Genomic DNA, 25,627 nt, shown 5'->3' with positions numbered 1-25,627 from the left:
AGAGAGCTTGGTGCTAAAATCTTTACTGAATGAAGGGGAGTCAACAATTCTGCAAATAATTTCAATCAGAAGTTATGGGTGCTTCAAAGGAGCTGGGGAATTTGGGAAAGCAAGACAGAACAGCAGTGAAATTAGGGCAGCATGAGGGTCAAGGATGACATATATATACCCTACCTTCTTTCTTGTACTAAGATCTTGGCTTCTTATGTCTTGTGTTTGATTGAGGAAATGAATTATAGATGAGGACATATCACTTGTGTTTTAAACCACAACTAAACATTAAAGATAACATACCAGGCCGGGCACGGTGGCTCACACCTGTAATCCCAGTACTTTGGGAGGCCGAGGTTGGCGGATCACGAGGTCAGGAGATTGAGACCATCCTGGCTAACACGATGAAACCCCGTCTCTACTAAAAATACAAAGATTAGCTGGGCGTGGTGGCGGGCGCCTGTAGTCCCAGCTACAGGGACACTGAGGCAGGAGAATGGCGTGAACCCTGGAGGCGGAGCTTGCAGTGAGCCGAGATGGTGGCGTCATTGCACTCCAGCCTGGGCGACAGAGCAAGACTCCATCTCAAAAAAAAAAAAAAAAAAAAAAGATAACATACTGATTCAGATCAATGACTCGGAACAGTTTTTGGAAGAACATGCTTGTCCTGCAGACATTTCAAAATGTTAATCACCCTTTAATCTCCTTCGTCACTTTTTCTAAAAGAATTATTCACTGTTTGATTTAATCCTTTAAAAGTCATCTATTTACCTCCCATATTGAATGTATTCATTTAATTAATTCTTAACTTACTGAGGTCTTACTATGTTCCAGCCACTACATTAGGCACTAGGAACACACAGATTAAGTAAAAAATGTATTCCTTCGAAGAGTTGCTAGTTCAAGGAGGAGACAGGTGAGAGAACCAACTATTGTTGTATATTATGATAAGGCTATTCATAAAATGTAATTGAGAAGAACACTAGTTGTAATGAGAGCACAGAGGAAGGTGACCTATTTCATACTGAGGGTCAGGAAGATAATCCCTGAAGAGATAACAGATGACCTGAATCTGGACGATGGTATAGCTGTTAGCCAGCTGGGCCAGTGGAGAATTTATCACGAGGAAAGTACAGCACAAGAATGTGTATAAAAGCATGGAAAAACTTGGCACTCTGAGAAATTCCATTAGGCAGTCTGGAGGTTGTTTAAATGCTGTATTACTCCTAACAAAATTAACAGGCCCAGTATTAAGTAACATAATCTTATTGATGAATGTACATGACATCAACATACCATAAATTTGCTAGTGGGGTCTGCTGGGTTAATGTGCGCAGCTTCAAGAAAGAACATATCTAAGTGATTTTAGGAAGTTGTGTATTTTGACTTTATATCACCATTTTACATTCTCTATAATTATAGTATATACTTACTCAGCAAAGGAAGCAAAACTGCTGAATTAAGTTACATTATGCATTATTAAAGCAACTTAATTTGTGGAGAAATCATAGAAAAACATAGTAATTTGAATGACTTGTACTAGCCAGTATTCCTCCTCTGAGAAAATTCTGCCAGACCATAGCTCTGGGTCAAATCCTGAGCCAAAAAATAATAATAATAACTCCACATTTCTTTTTATTTTTAAATTTTATAAGAGTTTTAGATTTAAGAAAAGTTGCAAAAATAGTACAGCATTCTCATATACCCCACATCCAATTTCCTTTATTGTTGACATTTTACATTCCTGTGGTACATTTGTCACAACTAATAAACCAATATTGATACATTATTAACCAAAATGCATACTTTATTAATATTCCCTTAATTTTTACTTAAAGTTCTTTTTCTGTTGCAGGAGCCCATCCAGGATACTACATTACATTTAGATGTCATGTCTCCTTAGGCCCCTTTATTCCGGGACAATTTCTCAGACTTTCTTTGTTGATGATCTTGACAGTTTTGAGGTAGTCAGGTATTTGTAGAATATTCTTCAACTTGGGTTTGTCTGATGTTTTTCTCATGGTTAGACTGCATTATGGTTTTTGAGAGGAATACAGCAGAGAGGTAAAGTGGCCTTCTCATCACTTCATCTCAAAGGTGCATACTATCAATGTGACTTATTACTGTTAGTGTTAATCTTGATAACCTAGCTGAGATAGTGTTTATCAGATTTCTCCACTACAAAGTTATTTTCCCCCTTTTCATGTGTAATTTTTGGAAGGAAGTCACTATTCAGCTCGCACTGGAGAAGTAGGAGGCTCTGCTCCATATCCTTGAGGGCAGAGTTCATAAGTTATTTGGAATTCTTCTTCATGGGAGATTCATCTATTCTACCCCATTTATTAATGTATTCAATTTTCTGGCACTACAAGAATATATTTTTTCATAATTGACTTTAAAATAATTAGGAAAATGATAGAACATTTTAATATAAGAGCAAGATATGGTAAATTGATGAATATTATTAGACATTATCAGTAACAAGAGCTTTGTATCTTAAGTTGTTTTGAGTTCAATTTCCTGTTCACATCTTACTTTTACCTTGGTTGAGCTAAAAAATCATTAACCAATGATTTTTTTTTGTAGCCTTACATATAATATGTACAATGAGAGAATCAATTAATTTAGAATTACATACTCCTAATTTAAAAAAGACACTGGTGTACTTATTGCTGATAACTAGGAATTATATTATCAAAGGGCTGTTAATTCAACAAATTTACATGCTAAAAAAGAAATTAATATGTTAAAAGAAATTAAAAGGAAGCAAGAGACATTCAATTTGCTTTTGATCTGCAGATTTAAAAATACTAGGTCCATTTTAATAGATGATAAATCTCCAGTATCACAAGGATTAGGGAAAGCAAAAGACCTGAAAAGTAATACTAGTTCTCAGTTTCTAACTCTCAAAAGGCATTCCACAGGTAAATTCGGTGAAAGGGCCGGCAATTGTTCAAGTGTTTAAATAAGATGAAGTTGTAGTTCTCACATTTCCGGTTCTCTTACAGGTGTTTGTATTTGGAAAGATAATACTCTCTACTGTTGTTCTTTTCCATTGTTCAGGTTTATCCTGTTGTTAAGTAATAAGCAGCAATCCAAATACAAACATATTGTACAACAGCTATTAATGAACATCACCTGAGTTCAGTGTGCCTGACAGCTGACACTTAGTTAATTTCTCCATGAAACAAGAACAGTGAAACTTCCACAGATGAGAAAACAGAATCATCAGTGGCACTGAGATGTCAACCCAAGTCCCTGCTTTGCATTTCATTTGCTCTGTTTTTCAGAACTACACTTTATGACATGAGAAAAACTGGTATAAGCAGAATGTTCCTACATTTAGTTAATATCAATTCTAATTTAATACATAAATGACTTGTTCAAATACTTACTACTTAGACTCCATGTAAGGGAGGAGAAAAGGGGAGAAAATTAGAGTGGGGGGAAGATGAATCAAATCACATTTGTAGACCACACTACAACAGTTGGAAGCTACTTATCATATTTCCTAAGATAAAGTTTTGTTGGATCCTAATATGGGAACAAAGAGATTTAGAAAGGTAGGACAGCTAATTTAAAATCCCAAAATTCTCAACCAAGTTGATCTCATTGGCAGATGGTAGATGATCTGAATGACTGTGAGCCTAGAAAGTCAAAAGTAATTTCTTTATTGAGAAAATAAAGACATGGTTCCTAAGGAAAAGGGCTAAAAATGACCATGTTTCAAGTACACTAGTGAATAGCAAGTGAAACAAAATGTCTTAAGCATCTATATGTCTTATCTTAGACACATACAACTATTGTAAGAACATTATTTCTCTTATCTCTCAGGAAACATATTTAGTTATAATATGAAAAAATACTAAAATTGAGCTTCTAATAGAAAATCAAACCGTATCAGAAGAAGAGTTACGTGGAGTAAGCGATTTTATACAGATGCTGACTTACTCTCCCTACCATAAAATTTGATAAACAACAAACATTTATTAAGCACCTACCACATGTCAAGAACTCTGCTAAAGACATACAAAGATGACTACAAGAGTACCTGAGCTCCCAGTCTAGGGATTACCGCAAGGAAGAGTGACGGATCATGAGTGGAAGGGAGATGAGTTAATACAAATGGAAAACAGGTTTCATTGTAGGAAAAAGGAAAGTGAATTAATGCTTCCGAAAGAGATATTAAAGTAGATTTCTGGGCAATATGAAACTGAGAGTCTCGTCAGATTCTGAAGGCATCTGTAGATAAGCTTCGCAATGAAAAACAGGGCAGTGACAATAGGACAACTAGAAATAAGCTATAATTATAGCAAAGAAGGCAAGAGCTAGCATAAACTTGCCTATTGTCATTGTTGAAGTCATAGAACTACTCCTTTCAACTACTCTTGTCATCAGAGGCTTCCTGATGCGATTATCTGTGGTGAGGATAGCTTTTCGAGCCCCATCCCACTTTCCAGGGCCCTGTAAACGATAGTGGATTGGAGTGCAGGGTCCCAGTAATAAGTGTAATGCCAGCTTGGGGTCAGTGAAGGCCAGAGACAGCAGATTGGGCCTGACCCCCACCAAATCAGCAAGCTCTTCCATGGTATCTACGTAGTCTCCCTGAATGGTATGGCGTTGGCTCTCCACATACCTAAAGTAGAAAAGACAGAAAACATGGCCTGTCAATAATTCAGTCAGTCAGTCAATCAATTACTGCCTTCTGAGTGCCTGCTATTGGCTCAATATCGGACTAGGAGCTGTGGAATATAGAGAAGAAAGATAAAACATTTGTCACTGTCCTTAAGGATCTTAGGACTTAGAAAAGGAGATAAGACAGATAAACATGAAGCGAGACTTCTGAGTGGTTTCAGACTGCAGAATAGAAATGTGGAGAGGGGATAGTTAAAAGAGAGCTGTAATCGTTCGGTTCTTGAAGGATGTGAAAGATACAGATAAGATGAGGGGCAGGTATAGCACATCCAGATACAAAGGACTCTGATGTTATGAGAAAGAGAAAACCCATCACAAAAATTCTCAAGTGTGGCATCCTCTATTATTTTATGAGGGCAGTGGTGACAGGGTCCACAGGGCAGGACTTCCCAGGGCCAATATTAATTTGGAATCCTGAAAGGATGAGGGAGAATGATCTATTCCACAAGAGGAAGTAGCCCTCCAAATGGAGAAAAATGAAATGATTACACCAAGTGCAGATTTAAAGATTTAAAAGGACTTTTTAGGGGGAAAATGTGGTTGATTAACAGTGATATCTGTGTGGTGGAGTGGGATTTGGTGAGCTAATGAGTGACTTTCACTTTTTACTTTCTGTAATGAAAAGAAAGAACTGTAGGACAGAAAGGAAGAGAAAAGCCAAGTCAAGCCAATTGAGATTGAAGAATCCAAGAACAGGGACAGGAAAAAAACGATAGAAAATAAATTTGAGGTAGAACTGGTGAGATGGAATTTCAGAGGACCTGATAGAGGGTCAAGTAGGAATTTATTGAAATGGGACTAGATTTAGGAGAGAAAAAGGTAAAACAGTAAAGAATTTGAGAGCTTTCTCTTATGAACAATATGTTGGCTCAAGAGTTTGTAGGCATGCATTTATTTATCCTATAATAGTAGGTCAAGATCTATACTATTCATGAGGTTGGGCGTGGTGTTTCATGCCTGTAATCCTAGCACTTTGGGAGGCCGAGGCAGGTGGATCACTTTGAGCTCAGGAGTTCGAGATCAGCCTAGGCAACATGGTGAAACCCCATCTCTACAGAAAATACAAAAATTAGCCGGGCATTGTTAGTGTGCCTGTAGTCCCAGCTACTCAGGAGGCTGAGGTGGGAGAATTGCTTGACCCCAGGAATTGCAGTGAGCCAAGATCACGCCACTTCACTCCAGCCTGGGTAACAGAGTGAGACCCCATATCAAAAAAAAAAAAAAAAAAAAAAAAAAGAAGAGCTATAGTATTCATGAAGGTTTCACAAAAGAGGTTCACTAGCTCCTGCCTTGATTATGCAGATTAAATAAACTCATATAAAACAATGTATACACATAGTGGGCCTTTAATAAAGGTTACATGTATACATATGTAACAAACCTGCACATTGTACACATGTACCCTAGAACTTAAATATAATAAAAATAAATAAATAAATAAATATTTACTATTTCGGAAGTTAAAAAAAAAAAGGTTACATTATATCCTTGGGTTACTGACTACTCAGGGTAGAAGGTGGTTAGACAAAAATAAGTCAAAGGAAAGAGAGGAGGAAAGTTAAAATAAGATACATTAGAGCCAGAAAAGAAAGCACTCCAAGAAGGAAGAAAAGTTTAAAAGCACCAAACTCAGTAGTGAGAAGAAGGACAATGAAGTTGGTCACAGGTGACCTTTAAGAGAGCAGTTTCCGGCTGGGCACGGTGGCTCATGCCTGTAATCCCAGCACTTTGGGAGGCTGAGGCAGGCAGATCACAAGGTCAGGAGTTTGAGACCAGCCTGGCCAACATGGAGAAATCCCATCTCTACTAAAAATACAAAAATTAGCTGGGTTTGGTGGCGTACACCTGTAGTCCCAGCTACTCAGGAGGCTGAGGCAGGAGAATCGCTTGAACCTAGGAGGCGGAGGTTGCCGTGAGTGAAGATCGTGCCACTGACTCCAGCCTGAGTGACAGAGTGAGACTCCATCTAAAAAAAAAAAAAAAAAGGCAGTTTAAGGAGTAAGGGTGGAAGTTAACAATGCAGAAGTCTTACGAGGGAGCAAAAGGTGAGAATTTAGAAAATTTAGTGCAGAAGTTTGGCAGTGAAAGGAAGGAGGAAAATAGGAGAGCACCTGGAAGTGGTAACGGAATTAAATAAAAACTTACTTTCTCTTCCTCCCACACAAGGGAAAGTTATGCAAGTATAATCAGTTGAAGATAACCATCTCTTTAGGCCTGGAATGATTTTGTCTCTCAGTTTTCCACAGAAATTTAGAGAGTTACCATCAATTTCCACTTTGTCCAAATAAAAAACACCCAGCAATTGACCTTAAGTTCTGAAATTCAGACTGCTAAATGACTGTGTTCATCAAAACACTAAGCAGCTGGCTGTTACCATGTTCCCAACTCACATGGACTATTCATACCATGAGCCACTATGACTTGAGTGTGCTGTCACATGAGCATTGCCAGCAAAGTGGCCACTGCAGACTTGTAAATCTACCTACAGATTTGTAATTCACCCATAGCTACCTCTCATTCATTTACTGTCACTATTCCTTCCTCTGGCAAGTCTACTAGCACTTGAAGTAATCCTCACAAAAATAATATACCTTCTGCCTTCTGATTTTATTTCCGTATGTGTTTTCCTATGTGACTTTTTTAAGGCATTAAACATATGATTTTAGACACCTAAAACTTTTCTCTCTTTTCTTACCCATATTTAGACTACTATTTCTCCATTCTATTGTCACAAACTATTTTTCTTTTTTTCTTCACAATAGAATCTAAATCCTTAATCTAACATGATGCAGTTAAATACAGTACAATATTTCTTTTATTAAGAAATAAGTAGAAATGTAACCATATATCTTCCTGGGAGAGTTTCTTACCTTTTGTCAATTTCCTCTTGAGCTTTAGATATTTCTGCCATCATTTCACTCTGTGAGGGCAATGTCTTTAGCCCTAAAGATAAAAATTAAAATTTTAACTGTAAAATTACCTCAGTAGGAACAATAATCCTATAAACAATACTATGCTATGGAGAATTCAAAGAAATACAGGATAAGTTTCCTGTACTCAAGGAGGTTACAATTCACTTGATCACCTTACTCTACTACCACCACAATATAATATTAACATCTGTAGCTTACTCTACTTATTCTTCTTTGTCTTTGGAAGAGATTTCCCCTACTCTGACTTCCAACCAATACCTGCCTCCTCCCTAATGTAGTCTTTCAGTTGGGAAATGAAATATGGACATGAGAATATGGCCTTAAAGGTATATGGAAAATTAGTTACAAAGTTAAAGGGCAGGGGAGTGGGAAAACAGCTGCACTTGTATTCTTGATGACAAAGGGGCCTTATATCAACAGAAAGAGAATGAAGTAAAAATAAATTCTTTTTTTTTTTATTATACTTTAAGTTTTAGGGTACATGTGCACAATGTGCAGGTTTGTTACATATATATACATGTGCCATGTTGGTGTGCTGCACCCATTAACTCGTCATTTAGCATTAGGTATATCTCCTAATGCTATCCCTCCCCTCAACCCCACAACAGTCCCCAGAGTGTGTGTGATGTTCCCCTTCCTGTGTCCAAGTGTTCTCATTGTTCAATTCTCACCTATGAGTGAGAACATGTGGTGTTTGGTTTTTTGTCCTTGTGATAGTTTGTTCAGAATGATGGTTTCCAGTTTCATCCATGTCCCTACAAAGGACATGAACTCTTCATTTTTTATGGCTACGTAGTATTCCATGGTGTATATGTGCCATATTTTCTTAATCCAGTCTATCATTGCTGGACATTTGGGTTGGTTCCAAGACTTTGCTATTGTGAATAGTGCCGCAATAAACATATGTGTGCATGTGTCTTTATAGCAGCATGATTTATAATCCTTTGGGTATATACCCAGTAATGGGATGGTTGGGTCAAATGGTATTTCTAGTTCTAGATCCCTGAGGAATCGCCACACTGACTTCCACAAGGGTTGAACTAGTTTACAGTCCTACCAACAGTGTAAAAGTGTTCCCATTTCTCCACATCCTCTCCAGCACCTATTTTTTCCTGACTTTTTAATGATTGCCATTCTAACTGGTGTGAGATGGTATCTCATTGTGGTTTTCATTTGCATTTCTCTGGTGGCCAGTGATGATGAGCATTTTTTTATGTGTCTTTTGGCTGCATAAATGTCTTCTTTTGAGAAGTGTCTGTTCATATCCTTCACCCACTTTTTATGGGGTTGTTTTTTTCTTGTAAATTTGTTGAGTTCATTGTAGATTCTGGATATTAGCCCTTTGTCAGATGAGTAGGTTGTGAAAATTTTCTCCCATTTTGTAGGTTGCCTGTTCACTCTGATGGTAGTTTCTTTTGCTGTGCAGAAGCTCTTTAGTTTAATTAGATCCTATTTGTCAATTTTGGCTTTTGTTGCCATTGCTTTTGGTGTTTTAGACGTGAAGTCCTTGCCCATGCCTATGTCCTGAATGGTATTGCCTAGGTTTTTTCTAGGGTTTTTATGGTTTTAGGTCTAACATGTAAGTCTTTAATCCATCTTGAATTAATTTTTGTATAAGATGTAAGGAAGGGATCCAGTTTCAGCTTTCTACATATGGCTAGCCAGTTTTCCCAGCACCATTTATTAAATAGGGAATTCTTTCCCCATTGCTTGTTTTTGTCAGGTTTGTCAAAGATCAGATGGTTGTAGATATGTGGTGTTATTTCTGAGGGCTCTGTTCTGTTCCATTGATCTATATCTCCATTTTGGTACCAGTACCATGCTGTTTTGGTTACTGTAGCCTTGTAGTATAGTTTGAAGTCAGGTAGCGTGATGCCTCCAGCTTTGTTCTTTTGGCTTAGGACTGACTTGGTGATGCGGGCTCTTTTTTGGTTCCATATGAACTTTAAAGTAGTTTTTTTCCAGTTCTGTGAAGAAAGTCGTTGGTAGCTTGATGGAGATGGCATTGAATCTATAAATTACCTTGGGCAGTGTGGCCATTTTCACGATATTGATTCTTCCTACCCATGAGCATGGAATGTTCTTCCATTTGTTTGTATCCTCTTTTATTTCATTGAGCAGTGGTTTGTAGTTCTCCTTGAAGAGGTCCTTCACATCCCTTGTAAGTTGGATTCCTAGGTATTTTATTCTCTTTGAAGCAATTGTGAATGGGAGTTCACTCATGATTTGGCTCTCTGTCTGTTATTGGTGTATAAGAATGCTTGTGATTTTTGTACATTGATTTTGTATCCTGACACTTTGCTGAAGTTGCTTATCAGCTTAAGGAGATTTGGGGCTGAGACAATGGGGTTTTCTAGATATACAATCATGTCATCTGCAAACAGGGACAATTTGACTTCCTCTTTTCCTAATTGAATACCCTTTATTTCCTTCTCCTGCCTAATTGCCCTGGCCAGAACTTCCAACACTCTGTTGAATAGGAGTGGTGAGAGAGGGCATTACTGTCTTGTGCCAGTTTTCAAAGGGAATGCTTCCAGTTTTTGCCCATTCAGTATGATATTGGCTGTGGGTTTGTCATAGATAGCTCTCATTATTTTGAGATACGTCCCATCAATACTTAATTTATTGAGAGTTTTTAGCATGAAGGGTTGTTGAATTTTGTCAAAGGCCTTTTCTGCATCTATTGAGATAATGATGTGGTTTTTGTCTTTGGTTCTGTTTATATGCTGGATTACATTTATTGATTTGCGTATGTTGAACCAGCCTTGCATTCCAGGGATGAAGCCCACTTGATCATGGTGAATAAGCTTTTTGATGTGCTGCTGGATTCTGTTTGCCAGTATTTTATTGAGGATTTTTGCATCAATGTTCATCAAGGATATTGGTCTAAAATTCTCTTTTTTTGTTGTGTCTCTGCCAGGCTTTGGTATCAGGATGATGCTGGCCTCATAAAATGAGTTAGGGAGGATTCCCTCTTTTTCTATTGATTGGAATAGTTTCAGAAGGAATGGTACCAGTTCCTCCTTGTACCTCTGGTAGAATTTGGCTGTGAATCCATCTGGTCCTGGACTCTTTTTGGTTGGTAAGCTATTGATTATTGCCACAATTTCAGAGCCTGTTATTGGTCTATTCAGAGATTCAACTTCTTCCTAGTTTAGTCTTGGGAGGGTGTATGTGTCAAGGAATTTATCCATTTCTTCTAGATTTTCTAGTTTATTTGCGGAGAGGTGTTTGTAGTATTCTCTGATGGTAGTTTGTATTTCTGTGGGATCAGTGGAGTCTAGGCTTGCAATACAAAGGCAAATATACATGAGTCCTTTACTTAAGGAGCTATCACTATATTACAAAGGGAGGGAAGAAATATGCATAGACTTTTCCTATACAAATAAAAAGTAAAAGGAGGGCATAACAAGAAGAAAGGACAGTGGAAGCAAAAGCACAGGGTACAAGGGTACCTGCTGTGTTTGCTGCTTAGTGGGTACGTCATCCAGTGCATCTAGAGTATTGTAGGAAGTATGGTAAAGACTAGTGAAAGATGGGCCTGAGGCTGGGTACAGTGACTCATGCCTGTAATCCCAGCACTTTGGGAGGCTGAGGTGGGTGGCACGAGGTCAAGAGATGGAGACCATCCTGGCTAACATGGTGAAACCCTGTCTCTACTAAAAATACAAAAAAACTAGCCGGGCGTGGTGGTGGACACCTGTAGTCCCAGCTACTCGGGAGGCTGAGGCAGGAGAATGGTCTGAACCTGGGAGGTGGAGCTTGCAGTGGGCCGAGATAGCGCCACTGCACTCCAGCCTGGGCGACAGAGCGAGACTCGGTCTCAAAAAAAAAAAAAAAAAAAAGAAAGATGGGCCTGAAGTTGGAGGTTGTATCCAATTTGTGGAGGAACTTTAATGCCAGGCTATGACATAATGCCTTCTTGTGATCCAGAGATTTGGTGTAACTTAATATAGTTTTCAAGGAAAGAAAGTTGCTGAGTGAAAATAAAACACTTGCAAGGGCTGCAAAAGAGGCAATCAAAAAAGAAACTATGTTTCATTTCAGTCAAGGCAAGGAAGTAAATTCAGTGTTCTAGAAAAGAGTAGAATATTTTCTTGACAAGAGAACAATCCAGAGAACAGAAGAAGAAGGAAAATGGGGCTTGGTAGGGGAGAGACAGGGAAGGAGGCAGGCTTTGTTGGGCAGACATGAAAAAAATGGGAAAAACAAGCTAATCCAGAGGGTTTAAAATTGGCATAGTGAAGGGATAATTCAGGGAAGAGAAAGGCAAGAATGTGGGAGGCAGACAGATTGGCCATGGACAGAATAAAAAACCCAGGGTTCCTGTTGGAAGTCTGGTAAAGTTATAGAATTCTGAAGATTTCTTCCTTCTAGGTGTTAGAAAAAAGCTGGAGGAATTAGCACTAGGCTTCTGCTAGCATAGGAAGCTGGGCTTTTTGTACATTTTCCCTAAGATCCCATAATCTCATAGCCATAATGCAGACTCTTGCAAATACTCATTTTCTCTATTTCCTCTCAAGAATTCACTTGGTCTCGGAAAAGAGTCCCAGTTGCTTAAAGTATACTAAGATGCTGTGGCCTGTTTTAATGAACTGTTCTCCCCTTATGTAATTGACCCAATTAAAAGATCACTTTAATATGACTAGAATTAGGCCAACTTAATGGGCTATTTGCCTTTGACTGCTTGTATAGTTCTCTCAGGTAGTACATAATCTGCTGGATAGGACTGGAAGTAATGGAAATTTGGGGAAATTTAGAAAGGTTGTTGAACTATCAACTCTAATACCATTGGTTCTTTTTTTCTCTGCAACTGTGAAGATTTTCACTAGGGAAAACAAAAAAGGTGTAATTCCAACAGGAACTCGAGTAGTTTTAATTAAATGCTAGTAACAATAGCAAATTTTGTTATAACAACCATAGAATCAGTGAATTTCTTCTTTAGAAGGACCCTTAAACATCATCTTGTTTCTCTCTATCCTGAGGCTTGAATCTACTCCATACCTTCCCCCTCTCCTGCCCCGGCCCAGTGAGCATTCAGTCATTTGGCATCCTTTTCCTTTTCTGCTTAGAATTTCAGAGGCAGCCGGTTCCATCATGAAATGGCATTGGCTGATAGGAAAAAGGTTTTGGATTTTTTTCTTAATGGTAAGCTGATGTGTAACCCTCAAGATTTCAATCCTTGATTCTGGTTTGACCCTTTGAAGCTATACTGAGTAAATCTAATCCTTCTTCCATGGGCCTTCCCTTCAGATGTTTGAAGGAAATTCTCATATCTCTCCTGAAGTTTATCTTCTCCAGGCTAAATCTCTCTCCAGCTTTTTCAGTTGTACTTCAGATGGCATGTTTTCAAATCCCTTAAAAAATTTTTATCTCTCTCCTTATTAAACGCACTCCAGCTTCACTTTTAAAATGTATCATTAGGTGTGGTCTGGCCAGTTTAGAGAACAACAGTTGTAATGTTCTAGGACATTATAGTTTTTTAATGATGCTAGATTTAATTATTTCTTTGGAAGCTATATCATTCTACTGACTCATATGAAACCTATTCCCCATTTTTTTTTTCATATATTCCTAGCCAAAACTGAAAGAGGGGACACAAAAGGAGAAAAGTGAGAATTTGGGAGATTGAATATCCTACAATATTGACTAGTCTCCAACCAGGTCTTAATTTTTGGCTGAAATCAAGTCATACTATTTCTATATTTTATTTTATCTGTAATGAAAGAAGATAAAACTATTTTACTTCACAAATATATGCCAGTTGCCTAAAATCTAGATGAGTAAATTCTAATTTGGAGTACACATTGGAATTACTGGGGAATATTTTTCCCAAAGATGTTATGACTGCCCCACCCCAGACTAACTAAATAAGCATCAGCAGGGATGGTGTCAAAGCATGCATAGCTTGGAAAAATTTCCCAGGTATGATGTATGTCCATGGTTATAAATTGCTACTTTAGATTCACTCAAAAATAAATTTTTCTGTACTAACTTTGTGCTAGGCACTGTTGTAATAATACATGCTATCTCTAGCTATTTAAAAACAAGTACCTAAACAGAGGTAAACATATCACTAAGTATTAAGTAGTCTATTTGCATGGTCACTTACCTTTAAATACCTGAGCGGCCCAGCGTCCTTGGAGCTCTGAAATGGGCATAAGGGCTCCTAAGGGCTGAATCAAGCCTATGATTGCAAGAGTTGGCCTTTCCAGGTTAGGAGGGAAGACCTTTTTATACAGGGATATCTTGTTTTTGACCACTTTGACGGAATCTTCCAGAAACGGAAAGGCAAAGCTATAGCCTGTGGCAAAGATAACAGCATCAATGTCATCCTCCCTGGAGCCATCCTCAAATATGGCAGCTGTCTCTGTGAATTCCTTCACATTTCCTTTCACTTTCACCAAGCCAGAAATGATACGATTTGGCAGGTCATCATTTACGGTTGGATGCTGACTCAGAGCTCTGTGAGTGGTGACAAAGATCAAGTGGAGAAATGAGAGAAAGAGAAATCAGTACCATCTAAGTAAAATTTTGCTTTGGTGGAGGTAAACAGTATGCCAATAATCTTCCCCTTGGTCTATGCATGAAGTTTGGAAAGGTCTAATTTACACTAGGTTGGCACAGATCAAGATCAGATCTGAAGTTGGACCCTGGATGCACTGAAAGGGAGAGTGTTGGAGGAGTGAAGGAAGAGCTTTGTGTTTGAGGAGTGCATATATGATTTCTCGAGTAACAGTAATATTCTGTGTGTGATATGATAAGGCCACAGGTCAATAGTTTGTATCCTCATATCAAGAAGTCTGACAGAACTAAGCTGTCAACATTCTGTTCAGTCTCATTTCCAGTTTCAAAAGCTCAAGAGCTAGGTTTAGGCCACTGTTTTCCAAACTGTATAATAAATTACATGCATGTAGCAATTTACAGTTTATAAGTTGCTTTTACATGCATTAACTTGACTCTCACAAAACTCTATGAAGGAAGCAGAATGGGTGTCATTATCCAGGTTTTATAAATGAGGAAATTGAGGCCTAGAAAAGTTATGTGACTTGTCTAATGATACACAGCCTAGGATTTTAGAATTTGTCTCAAAGTTGTTTTCAATGAATTATCTTGGTATACTTTGGGCTTGTTATTGTTTCCTAGGGACAGCATAGGATACGGATACTGGAAACATTGGGTTGGTGCAAAAGTAATTGCTTATTTTTTGCCATTACTTTTAATAATAATAAGGCTGGTTTCTAGTATCGTGGATCTTTCTAAAAAGCAGTCTTTTTTTTTTTTTTGAGACAGAGTCTCACTCTTTTGCCCAAGCTGGAATGCAGTGGCATGATCTTGGCTCACTGCAACCTCCACCTCCCAGGTTCAAGCGATTCTCCTGTCTCAGCCTCCCGAGTAGCTTGGACTACAGGCACCTGCCACCATGCCTGGCTAATTTTTGTATTTTTAGTAGAGACGGGGTTTCACCATGTTGGCCAAGCTGGTCTCGAACTCCTGACCTTGTGATCCTTCCACTTCGGCCTCCCAAAGTGCTGGGATTACAGGCGTGAGCCACGGCACCTGGCCTAAAAAGCAGTCTTAATGCCTGAATATTATATTAACTCATCTTCAGACAGAGCTGTCCTGGCCTCAGGAATTTTATATGTTTAAATTACCACTACTGGTTTGTTGCATTTAGTTATGCTTTGACACTAGGTCGATTGTGTTCTGCATTCCAACCTCATGATTTCGTCTTTTTCTCCAAACCTACTCCTTTTCACCAGCAATACCACCATCCATCCATATTATTGCCCAACCCACAAAACCATGAGTTATGTATCTGGTCACCAAGCCTTTTCCCTTTCTCCTCTTAACATCCCCAAAATAGTTTTATCTACTTGTTATCTCAACCAGATGATACAATTGTCTTTAGGACCTCCTGTCCCATCCCACTCCCACACCATTTTCAAAATGGTCTTTCTAAAATGTAGGTATTACTCACTTGCCTAAATCTTTGAATGGCTTTGGACTATCTTCATTCCATACTTTTCATTTAGTAGACCAAAGGTTTTCTTTTTTTTTTTTTTTTTGACAGTAACAATATGTTTATTATAACATCCAGCCAAGAATACAAACACAAAATACCTCTTAATTTAAGGAGAATAAGAAAACATCACCTGATTCTTAGAGTACTACTACAAATACAGCCTTCACCTACAGTAAAAATTAAGCCAATTTCAATCATTTTGGTCATCATCCCAGTCTTTCTTCCCACTTGCAGGCTTGGGCCCACCATCTGGTTTTGCGATGATGACCTGATCCACTCTAAGTATAGTGACTGCAGCATTAGTAGCGAATCTGATAGCCCAGTGTTTTCCCAGGTAAGTATCTAGAATACCAGCTTCCAACATGTCCTTTACAGCAGACTTCAGCCTCAGTATCTAATCCAACATTTTTATTTCCTTCTTGATGTACTGCATAAAGTTTAGAGATTACTTCACTGGCCTTAACTCCGGAATTTTCTGCCAGTGCACAGGGAATAGCTTCAAACGCCTCAGCAAACTTCTTAATAGCATACTGTTCAAGTCCAGGACATGTCTGTCCATATGATGTGATCTGTTTGGCTAATTCAATTTCTGTTGCTCCACCTCCGGGTACAAGACATTTATCCCTTGTAAGAACTTTGAAAGTATTAACACCATCATCTACTGCCCTTTCTATGTCATCCATCAGATTGTCTGTAGAGCCTCGAAGTACTATGGTAGAAATGGTACCATCTTCCTTTTCATGCTTAAAAACCACCACCTGAGTATCTCCAACTTCTGAGAGGTAAACACTGTCACAGTGTCCCATTTCTTCAAGGACAGGAGGTGTCAATCTAGGAAGAGCTGTAGCCACCAACTGTTTTACAGAGTCTTCAGAGATCCCATTTTGAGTTTAGCCTCACTAACGTGATATTACATTTGTTTGCATAATGAAGAGCCATGTCTGCCACTTTGCCACCTGTTACTATGACATTTGCACCAGTATCAGCAATAGCTTTGACTTATGCATCCATGAGATTTTCTTCTCCCTTACTAAAGTTCATCAATTCTTCATCAGTCTTTATCAACACTGTTCCCTTAGTTTCTGTTATCATGCCATCAAAAGGACAAGAGTACACTGCTATTTTTGCATCTTTGACAGATGTACATCACCTTCGGTTTCCTTCTTAAAAACCATGCCATGCAATACTGAAGAGGAACTGATACCAGAGCCCAGAATTTTACAAACTCTGATGTTATCAACTTTGAAATGGCCAGAATCAGGAAAAATAGATACGCATGCCTGAACAATAAGCTTGGCCAGAAATACTTCATTACCGTATTGTTTACTCATTATGGAGGTACAAAGTAGAGATGAGACTTTGTCAACATCTCGAAAGTTTTTTGCAGAACAACATACCAAATTAGGAAGAATCTCATGAGCTTTTCTGCAGGCTATTTCATAACCTTCTATGACCTCTGAAACTGACAGGCCAATCCTCAGAAGTTCTTCAGCTAATTCCAGGAGACCTCCAGCAAATACCAGAACAAAGTTTGTGCCATCTCCAACTTCTTGCTTTTGCATATGAGAAGCCATTACAATCATTTTTGCAGCAGGATGCTGTACTTCTAGTTCTCTTAAAATAGTCGCTGCATCATTTGTCACAAACAATTTCTCCAAGTGGTTGATAACCATTTTGTTCATTCCATTTGGTCCATATGCTGTACGAGTGGTTTGGGCAAGCTCCTTGCAAGCTTGTATGTTTCTATACACAGCCTCCTCTAATTCTGAAAAGTGTTTTGCTCCCTCCTTGAGCATCTGGGCAAAGCCCGGAGCCTTGGGAACGTGAAGCGCCATGGCCAGCCTGCAGGAAGCCGTTCACGTGACCGCTCCGAAGACCGTGGAGGAACCAAAGGTTTTCATGCCTGATAAACCTGGAGATACATTCTGTCACTCTTCCATCTTTGCTATATAGTCCAGCCATACCAGACTACGTGCAGGTCCTGGAGCATAATGTATTTTTTGCTATTCCAAGACTTTGTTTTTATAATTAGAATGCTGTACCCTTGCTCTATTTGTTTGGCTATCTCCTATTATTCAACAAAGCCTCAATTTATTTTGCAACCACCAAAAACATGCATGCTAAAATAATTAGGGGAAAGGTTTTTAGGAAACACAATCTCCAAATGTCACCCCACTGATTAACTTCAAAGGGAAAAAATATAGTGGAGAAACTTGGTGGTATCTATACCACCTTATCTAAGTGGTCAAATTTAGCATCATTACTGTGAGATAAACTGACATACTGTGGCTCTTGATGTGACCCACTAAGATCAACATCCCCTATGTAGTATATGTGTCAAAAACATTTAACCTGAATATAATAAAGGAAAAAAACTATGCAAGTCTAAATTTAGAGACTCTCTACAAAACAATGCCTTGGGTTCTTAAAAAGAAAGCCCATGTCAAAGAGAGAATTATTTCTTATATAGACCAATGGAACAGAACAGAGCCCTCAGAAATAATACCACATATCCACAACTATCTGATCTTTGACAAAGCTGACAAAAACAAGCAATGGGGAAAGGATTCCCTATTTAACAAATGGTGCTGGGAAAACTGGCTAGCTATATGTAGAAAGCTGAAACTGAATCCCTTCCTTACACCTTATACAAAAATTAATTCAAAATGGATTAAAGACTTACATGTTAGACCTAAAACCATAAAAACCCTAGAAGAAAACCTAGGCAATACCATTCAGGACATAGGCATGGGCAAGGACTTCATGTCTAAAACAACAAAAGCAATGGCAACAAAAGCCAAAATTGACAAATAGGATCTAACTAAACTAAAGAGCTTCTGCACAGCAAAAGAAACTACCATCAGAGTGAACAGGCAACCTACAGAATGGGAGAAAATTTTTGCAACCTACTCATCTGACAAAGGGCTAATATCCAGAATCTACAAAGAACTCAAACAAATTTACAAGAAAAAAACAAACAACCCCATCAACAAGTGGGCGAAGGATATGAACAGACACTTCTCAAAAGAAGACATTTATGCAGCCAACAGACACATGAAAAAAGGCTCATAATCACTGGCCATCAGAGAAATGCAAATCAAAACCACAATGAGTTACCATCTCACACCAGTTAGAATGGCAATCATTAAAAAGTCAGTAAACAACAGGTGCTGGAGAGGATATGGAGAAATAGGAACACTTTTACACTGTTGGTGGGACTGTAAACTAGTTCAACCATTGTGGAAGACAGTGTGGCGATTCCTCAAAAAGAACTAGAAATACCATTTGACCCAGCCATCCCATTACTAGGTATATACCCAAAGGATTATAAATCATGCTGCTATAAAGACACATGCACACCTATGTTTATTGTGGCACTATTCAAGATAGCAAAGACTTGGAACCAACCCAAATGTCCAACAATGATAGACTGGATTAAGAAAATGTGGCACATATACACCATGGAATACCATGCAGCCATAAAAAATGATGAGTTCATGTCCTTTGTAGGGACATGGATGAAGCTAGAAACCATCATTCTCAGCAAACTATCGCAAGGACAAAAAACCAAACACTGCATGTTCTTACTCACAGGTGGGAACTGAACAATGAGAACACTTGGACACAGGAAGGGGAACATCACACACCAGGGCCTGTTGCGGGGTGGGAAGAGGGGGGAAAGATAGCATTAGGAGATATACCTAATGTAAATGACGAGTTAATGGGTGCAGCACACCAACATGGCACATGTATACATATGTAACAAACCTGCACGTTGTGCACATGTACCCTAGAACTTAAAGTATAATAAAAAAAATATATATATAAAAAAGAGAGATTAAAGAGACATGACAACTAAATGTAATGGTGTGATTGATTACCTGACAGGATACTAGATTTAAAAAGATTTTTTTAAAGCTATAAAAAATACTATTGGGGCAACTGGGGATATTGCCAATGTATTAGATAATGTATTTTATCAATGTTAAATTTCCCACGTGTGATAATTATATGATGGTTATGTAGGAGAATGCCCTTTTTCTTATACAATATACACTGAAGTATTTAAAGTGTCTTAATGACTGCAACGTACTCAAATGGTTTCAGAAAAAAATGTACTTGTATATGTATGCTCTATATGTATGGATCTATCTACAGAGATGGGGAAAGAGAGGAAGCAAATATAGCAAACTTAACAGGTGAATCCAGGTGAAGGATATATGGGTGCTCATTGTACTTATTATTTTGCAACTTTTCTGTAGATCTGAACATTTTCAAAAATAAAAAGTTGGAGGGAAAATAAATTTAGAATCAGCCTCTAGAACTGTTTTCCCTTCCTGGTTCTGTGAGGACCCCATCCTTTGTACTTTCATAGCGCTCTATGTATTTCTTAATCATAATCTGTCCTCTTTCTTCTTATTATAGTATTTAAGGTAAGATCTATTTATTGAGTCTGCCATTTATTATTTCTGTTGCCCTCGGGAAAATTACTTAGTTTCTCTACATCTCAGTTTTTATATTTGTAAAATGTAGATTAAAAATTGTGGAGGCCAAAGCAACTCCATCTTAGAAGCTAATCTACCATATTGACTTCTGATCAACGCTGGTTCCAGGAATACCTCTGAGATTTCCAGTTAATCTGTTGTTTAATAGTATGTGCTTACTGTAAATCCCACCCTTAGGGCAAACTCCTACCTATTCGCTCTGAAGTATGTGTGCCCCTCCCCCGTGGTATATCATCCCTGGGTCGGGAGGTAATGGTATGGGGATCTACCATCTTGTCTCACCACTGCCTGAGACAGACATGGCTTCTGTCTGTAAGTCCCTATGAAATGTTTGTAAGAAACTGAATCTGTCAGCTTCTTTCTTTAGCCTCTCAGCTTCCTCAGCCTTTGGGGTAGGTTTGCATAGACCTCCTCACTGTGAAACAAAAATAGTACCAACTTATAGGGCTATTGTGAGGATTAAGTGAGATACTGCATGTAACTCATTTAGCACTGTGCTTATCTTATAGAAAGTCCTCAGAAAGGTGAGTGTTATTTCTATTACTATTACTATTATGTCTTTTCTATCTGCATTTCATGCCCATGTATGATGCCTGGCTCATAACAGGTACTCAATGAGTAAATGATGCACTGTCCTCAGCTATCATTTTGTTGTTGGGCATCAAGCAAAAAGAACCTGGGGGAATGAGAAAAGGGTTACTGCCAAAGAGAATTGTAGACTAAAAACCCACAGACCAATAGATCTTGGACATCTGTGGGTACAAGTTAGAAATCTGATTTCAGATTCTATGAGTCTATAGGCTTTCTTTTCTTTTTCTTTTTTTTTTTTTTTTTTTTTGAGACAGAGTCTCGCTCTGTTGCCCAGGCTGGAGTGCAGTGGTGCAATCTCAGCTCACTGCAACCTCTGCCTCCAGGGCTCAGGTGATTCTCCTGCCTCAGCCTCCTGAATAGCTGGGACTACAGACAGGTGCCACCACACCTGGCTAATTTTGTATTTTTAGTAGAGATGGGGTTTCACCATGTTGGCCAGGATGGTCTCAAACTCCTGAGCTCAGGTGATCCACCCGCCTCCACCTCCCAAAGTGCTGGGATTACAGGTGTGAGCCACCATGCTCAGCCACTATGGGTTTTCTTAATGTATGGGTAGAGGTAGCTCTACTATTAGCCAGTGTGAAGAGTCCTTATTCTTGTGCTTTGGCCATTATCCCTGCACTCCCCTCCTGGGAACATACCTGTGTTTAGGCTTCAGGCCAAACATTTCATGGTCAAACCTTTGGCTTATCTTTCTTTCCACATATTTGTTTGCTAATGATTGGCCACAGATCTTCCGCATAAAATATGTAAGTCGAGAAGAGAACAACACATCAGCAGGGTATCCGTAGTCCCCTACACGATTCAGGATCCAAGCCCCTCTCCTGGTGCTGAGGAAAACCTGGGGCATGGAAGAAATTGTTTGCTTTTGTCACTCAGATTCGTAAACCTTCAAAAGCACCCCCATTTTCTTCAAGAATCATTTCAGGCCGGGCATGGTGGCTCACGCCTGTAATCCCAGCACTTTGGGAGGCCGAGGCGGGCGGATCACGAGGTCAGGAGATCGAGACCATCCTGGCTAACAGAGTGAAACCCCATCTATACTAAAAAACCCCGTCTCTACTAAAAATACAAAAAATTAGCCGGGCGTGGTTGCAGGTGCCTGTAGTCCCAGCTACTCCGGAGGCTGAGGCAGGAGAATGGCGTTAACTTGGGAGGCGGAGCTTGCAGTGAGCCAAGATCGCACCACTGCGCTCCAGCCTGAGCGACAGAGCGAGACTCCGTCTCAAAAAAAAAAAAAAAAAAAAGCGTTCAAACTCATTAGTCTGGCTTTTTAGCCCCTGCACAATCTTTGTGGGTTTTTATGTTTATTTCCTGCCATTTTCCTTCCCAAACATTAAACTTACAATTAAATTGGTGTATCTACTGGTGTATCTAAATTGGTCCAAGAATATGTCTTGCTCTAATACACCATTGTATTTCTGTTTAGTGCCATTATGCCTGCCTGAAATGCCTTCTTTCCTCTTAACTCTCCGGAGCCTGTTCATTTTTAAGACCCAGATCAAGATTGCCTCCTCCATGAAGAAACCACTGACTATTCAGGCTGACAATTTTCTCTCCATCCTCTGAATTTCTCTAGCACTTATCACCTGTAGAACTCATTAAAAATCATGTACTGGTAAAGTTGAAAGCAGCTGGAGACCATTTAATCTAAAACCCTCATTCTTTTGCCATTGACACTGCTTGCATTATTACGAAAACCCCTGCTATTTATCATTTTTATTGATATTAAACTTTCTACACTCCTAATTTCTGTCCCTTCAAATGTGTTTTCTCAAGGGTAGGAGATAAAGCCTACACATCGACAGCAGATTATCATCACTTCCATTTATTGGGATTTGTGACCTTTAAGTTATTGTGCTAGGTCCTTCATCTATATTACAACAACCTCTTGAGGAAAGTATTATTACACCCATGTTATAGATGAGGGGCATGGAAAGGATGAATAACTTGCCTGAGATCACAGAGCTAGTAAGTGGCAGAGCTGAATTTCCAACCCAGGTCTGACTAACTCCAAAACCTGTGCTTAAGAAATGTTTGATTGATTATTTAATGGAGAAAAATAAGATTGCTAGTAGAACAACAGGAAGCTAGTCAGTCTTTCTGTGTCCTCTGCTGGCTAAAGTTCATGTTCAGAACTGATAAAGATTTGATATGCAGTTGCCTGGCAAAAGAATCACTTTTCCTACATTATGAAACTCTGTGGAGATGGCTTCCAGATTGTAAGTTATATAAGCACATTGCTTCATAGTCTTTTTGTCTAAGATGACCTGTCTACAGAGGGATAATTGTTTACTTCACAAATCTTATCTCGCCTAAAGTGACTGTAAGCACTGTGATAATTATGTACTTCCACAGTCACAGTTGAAAGAGCATATATGGTCTTAGAAACTGAACAATTTTGTGTGCTGGCTATATAACTTCTGATGAGTAATGAAAATGCTCAGAGCCCTAATTAAAAGGTTTCCTATTTATGAAATAGTAATAATAATACATATATCGCAAGGCTGTTGTGATAATTAAGTAGTGTTTTTGTAAAAGGTGTGGTATATAGTAAATACTTGATAAGTGCTTAATGGCTGCCATATTTCTTATTTCAGTTTTCCATCTATACCTTGTTTTAAGCAAATAACATTTACAAATCAGATTTATAAGGAAAATTATTTAATCAATGTAATCTTATATGAAATTAATATTGAAAGAAAGGAATGTTTTCTCTTTACAAAAGCATCCACAAGAATTATATGAAAAACTTCCATGATATACTGAAATATATAGGCCCATTTAAAGCTTTTGGTTTATAAACAAATCATCATGAATACAATTTACAAGTAAAGCAAAAAGTTAGAACTCAGCAATTGAGTTTCTTCAGCTTGCATTAGTGGTGTGACAGTATTGTCTCTGCTATGCAGACATAGTTTTCCTTTGCATTTTCCCAGGCTTTCTCACAGACACAGCCACCTTATCTGTACCCACACAGAAATGCTTTGTTATGTGGGAACCTGCAATTCCCCAGGGCAGGTAAGGCCAAGCTCCCTTAGAACTGCCCATTTGACAAGCCAATGATATTAAAGATGGCTCTCGCCATGGGTCCCCACTCCACATTTTGCACATTCTTCTACCATAACACCCACATACGTTTTAACCCTTGTTTATATAATTACTTTAATTATTTTTAATCCTTGTTTATATGATTATTTCCTGATAAATGTCTGTTGAATTAATTTATGAAGTATCATATGAAATAACTGTGATTATAGATGAGGATAGTAATGAGAAGTGTTTTCCAAACAAAGTTGTTGAGTAAGAGTCATTTAACAGAATTGTAGCACTAAGCTTCTAATTAAAATAAAACAATTTAAAACATCTTTGTAGAGAAGCACGGCTTAATTAAAGTTACTAAAGAACAACCAAGACATTTACCTATTGCCAATAGAGTTTGATTCAACACAGACATTAATAACAAAATACAATATTGGCATGTCTTTTTCCAGGAATTTATAGTGAAGACACTTGCTTCTCAGTTCAAAGTCTGCTATACAAAAACCAAAACAAACAAAACAAAAAGCCAAGGAGATATAATTGCTTTAAAATGAATGTTATTCTGAGTTACCTAACTGTATGCAAAGGCTGGGACAAGCTGCTTGCATGTGCTACAGTTTGGACACTATATGGATACCCACATTGTCTTTGGGAAGACAAAATTGCTACTTTTCTCCATTTGGGGAGTGTAAAGGAAAATTCACACACCATCCTATGAGTGAAAACTTTCCAATGATCACGCATGCTTTCCTTTATGTAAGAACATAGTACTTCTGCTGGCCAATTGAAGATCCTCGCTCTCAATACTGCTCTCTAACAACCTCTCCCAGCAATTACTTGGTCTTTATCAAAGCCAGAGAGGCACACTCTGAGAAGATGCCTGATTAGGATAATGAGCCCAGACTTTAGCCGATCCAGTTCCTTGGTGTGAGGCTAGCTGCACAATGGAACTCTAACTGGTAGCCTTAACTCCTCTATTAGCACCAATCACCATGTTGCCAACTGAGGTAATGAAACCAAGCCCTACATTTGCCACTGTCACTGAGGGGCTATGTGCAGGTATCCCTGTTCTCTGTTGGGTCCACCTGCAGCTTCCTTGGAGAAACTGAAGCTAGAGTTAAGCAAAGTAAATAATAATTGAGTGATTCAAACCTGCTTGGCTGTTTGGCTAATCTCTACAGCCAGATCCCCTCCAGAATTCCCAATGCCAATTATAATGACTCTCTTTCCATTGAATCCCTCTGGGGTCTTATAGTCTCGACTGTGGAAGTACTGCCCTTTGAACTTCTCAATTCCTGCAAGAGAAGGGAAAATAATTATTGGGTAATGGTTTACATGATAGATATCATTTGTCAAGTCCTTTAGTCTTTTTGCAGACTTAAGTTTAAGTGTATATTCTCCAAGTGTTCTCTTTACTCAGCTACTTTCTTGCCTTTCTCTGTATTTTTGCCTATTTTCTTTTCCCATGGCCTCAGAGTAGTACCTTGTGATTTCCTTGTCATATGTACTTTGCTTAACTCAGGATGTGTTTGTATTTTGGATTTAGAGATATAAACACAAACTGCCTCAGAAAACCTCCATTCTCTTTTATCTTTTCATCCCCTTAAATACCTACTCCCATTTCACTTACGGCACATATATTCTTATATACTTTAGAGTATACAGAGTGCTTTTTTTTTTTTTTAATGAAAATCCAGGCCAAAGACTGAAATTCTTCAAGCTTTCATTCCTTCCTTAGAAACTCAATATTTCTGTTTATTGCTGAAAAATTCCTCATTCAACCTAATGCTCCTCAAGAACTCCACATTCTTCCTTTTGATACTCCAGTCATTTGATACAATGAC

General features: G+C 38.5%; 2 protein-coding genes and 1 pseudogene across 8 annotated transcripts in view; all 3 read right to left on the bottom strand.

The window, feature by feature from the left end:
- Positions 1-25,627, bottom strand: part of LOC100447686 (neuroblastoma breakpoint family member 12) — a 2,265,351-nt gene that overhangs the window by 1,102,859 nt on the left and 1,136,865 nt on the right.
- FMO5 (flavin containing dimethylaniline monoxygenase 5) overlaps positions 1,620-25,627 on the bottom strand; it is a 36,848-nt gene continuing 12,840 nt past the window's right edge. For 5 of the 7 annotated variants that reach the window (XM_063717837.1, XM_063717842.1, XM_063717833.1 and 2 more), the window contains exons 5-9: positions 24,936-25,078; positions 21,383-21,582; positions 13,732-14,084; positions 7,557-7,629; positions 1,620-4,627 (exon numbers count right to left, since the gene is read on the bottom strand). In XM_063717837.1, the coding sequence (XP_063573907.1) occupies positions 4,282-4,627; positions 7,557-7,629; positions 13,732-14,084; positions 21,383-21,582; positions 24,936-25,078 (1,115 nt within the window). In that variant the 3' untranslated portion in view covers positions 1,620-4,281. The remainder of the gene's footprint in view (positions 4,628-7,556; positions 7,630-13,731; positions 14,085-21,382; positions 21,583-24,935; positions 25,079-25,627) is intronic. The other 2 variants (XM_024240434.3, XM_054553603.2) reach the window with 2 other exon arrangements.
- On the bottom strand, positions 15,667-17,547 carry LOC100437213 (T-complex protein 1 subunit theta-like; annotated as a pseudogene).

This window comes from Pongo abelii, chromosome 1, assembly GCF_028885655.2.
Source record: "Pongo abelii isolate AG06213 chromosome 1, NHGRI_mPonAbe1-v2.0_pri, whole genome shotgun sequence".
Lineage (NCBI taxonomy): Eukaryota > Metazoa > Chordata > Mammalia > Primates > Hominidae > Pongo > Pongo abelii.
Note: the sequence above shows the minus strand (reverse complement) of the source record. Positions and strands in the feature narration are given on the sequence as shown.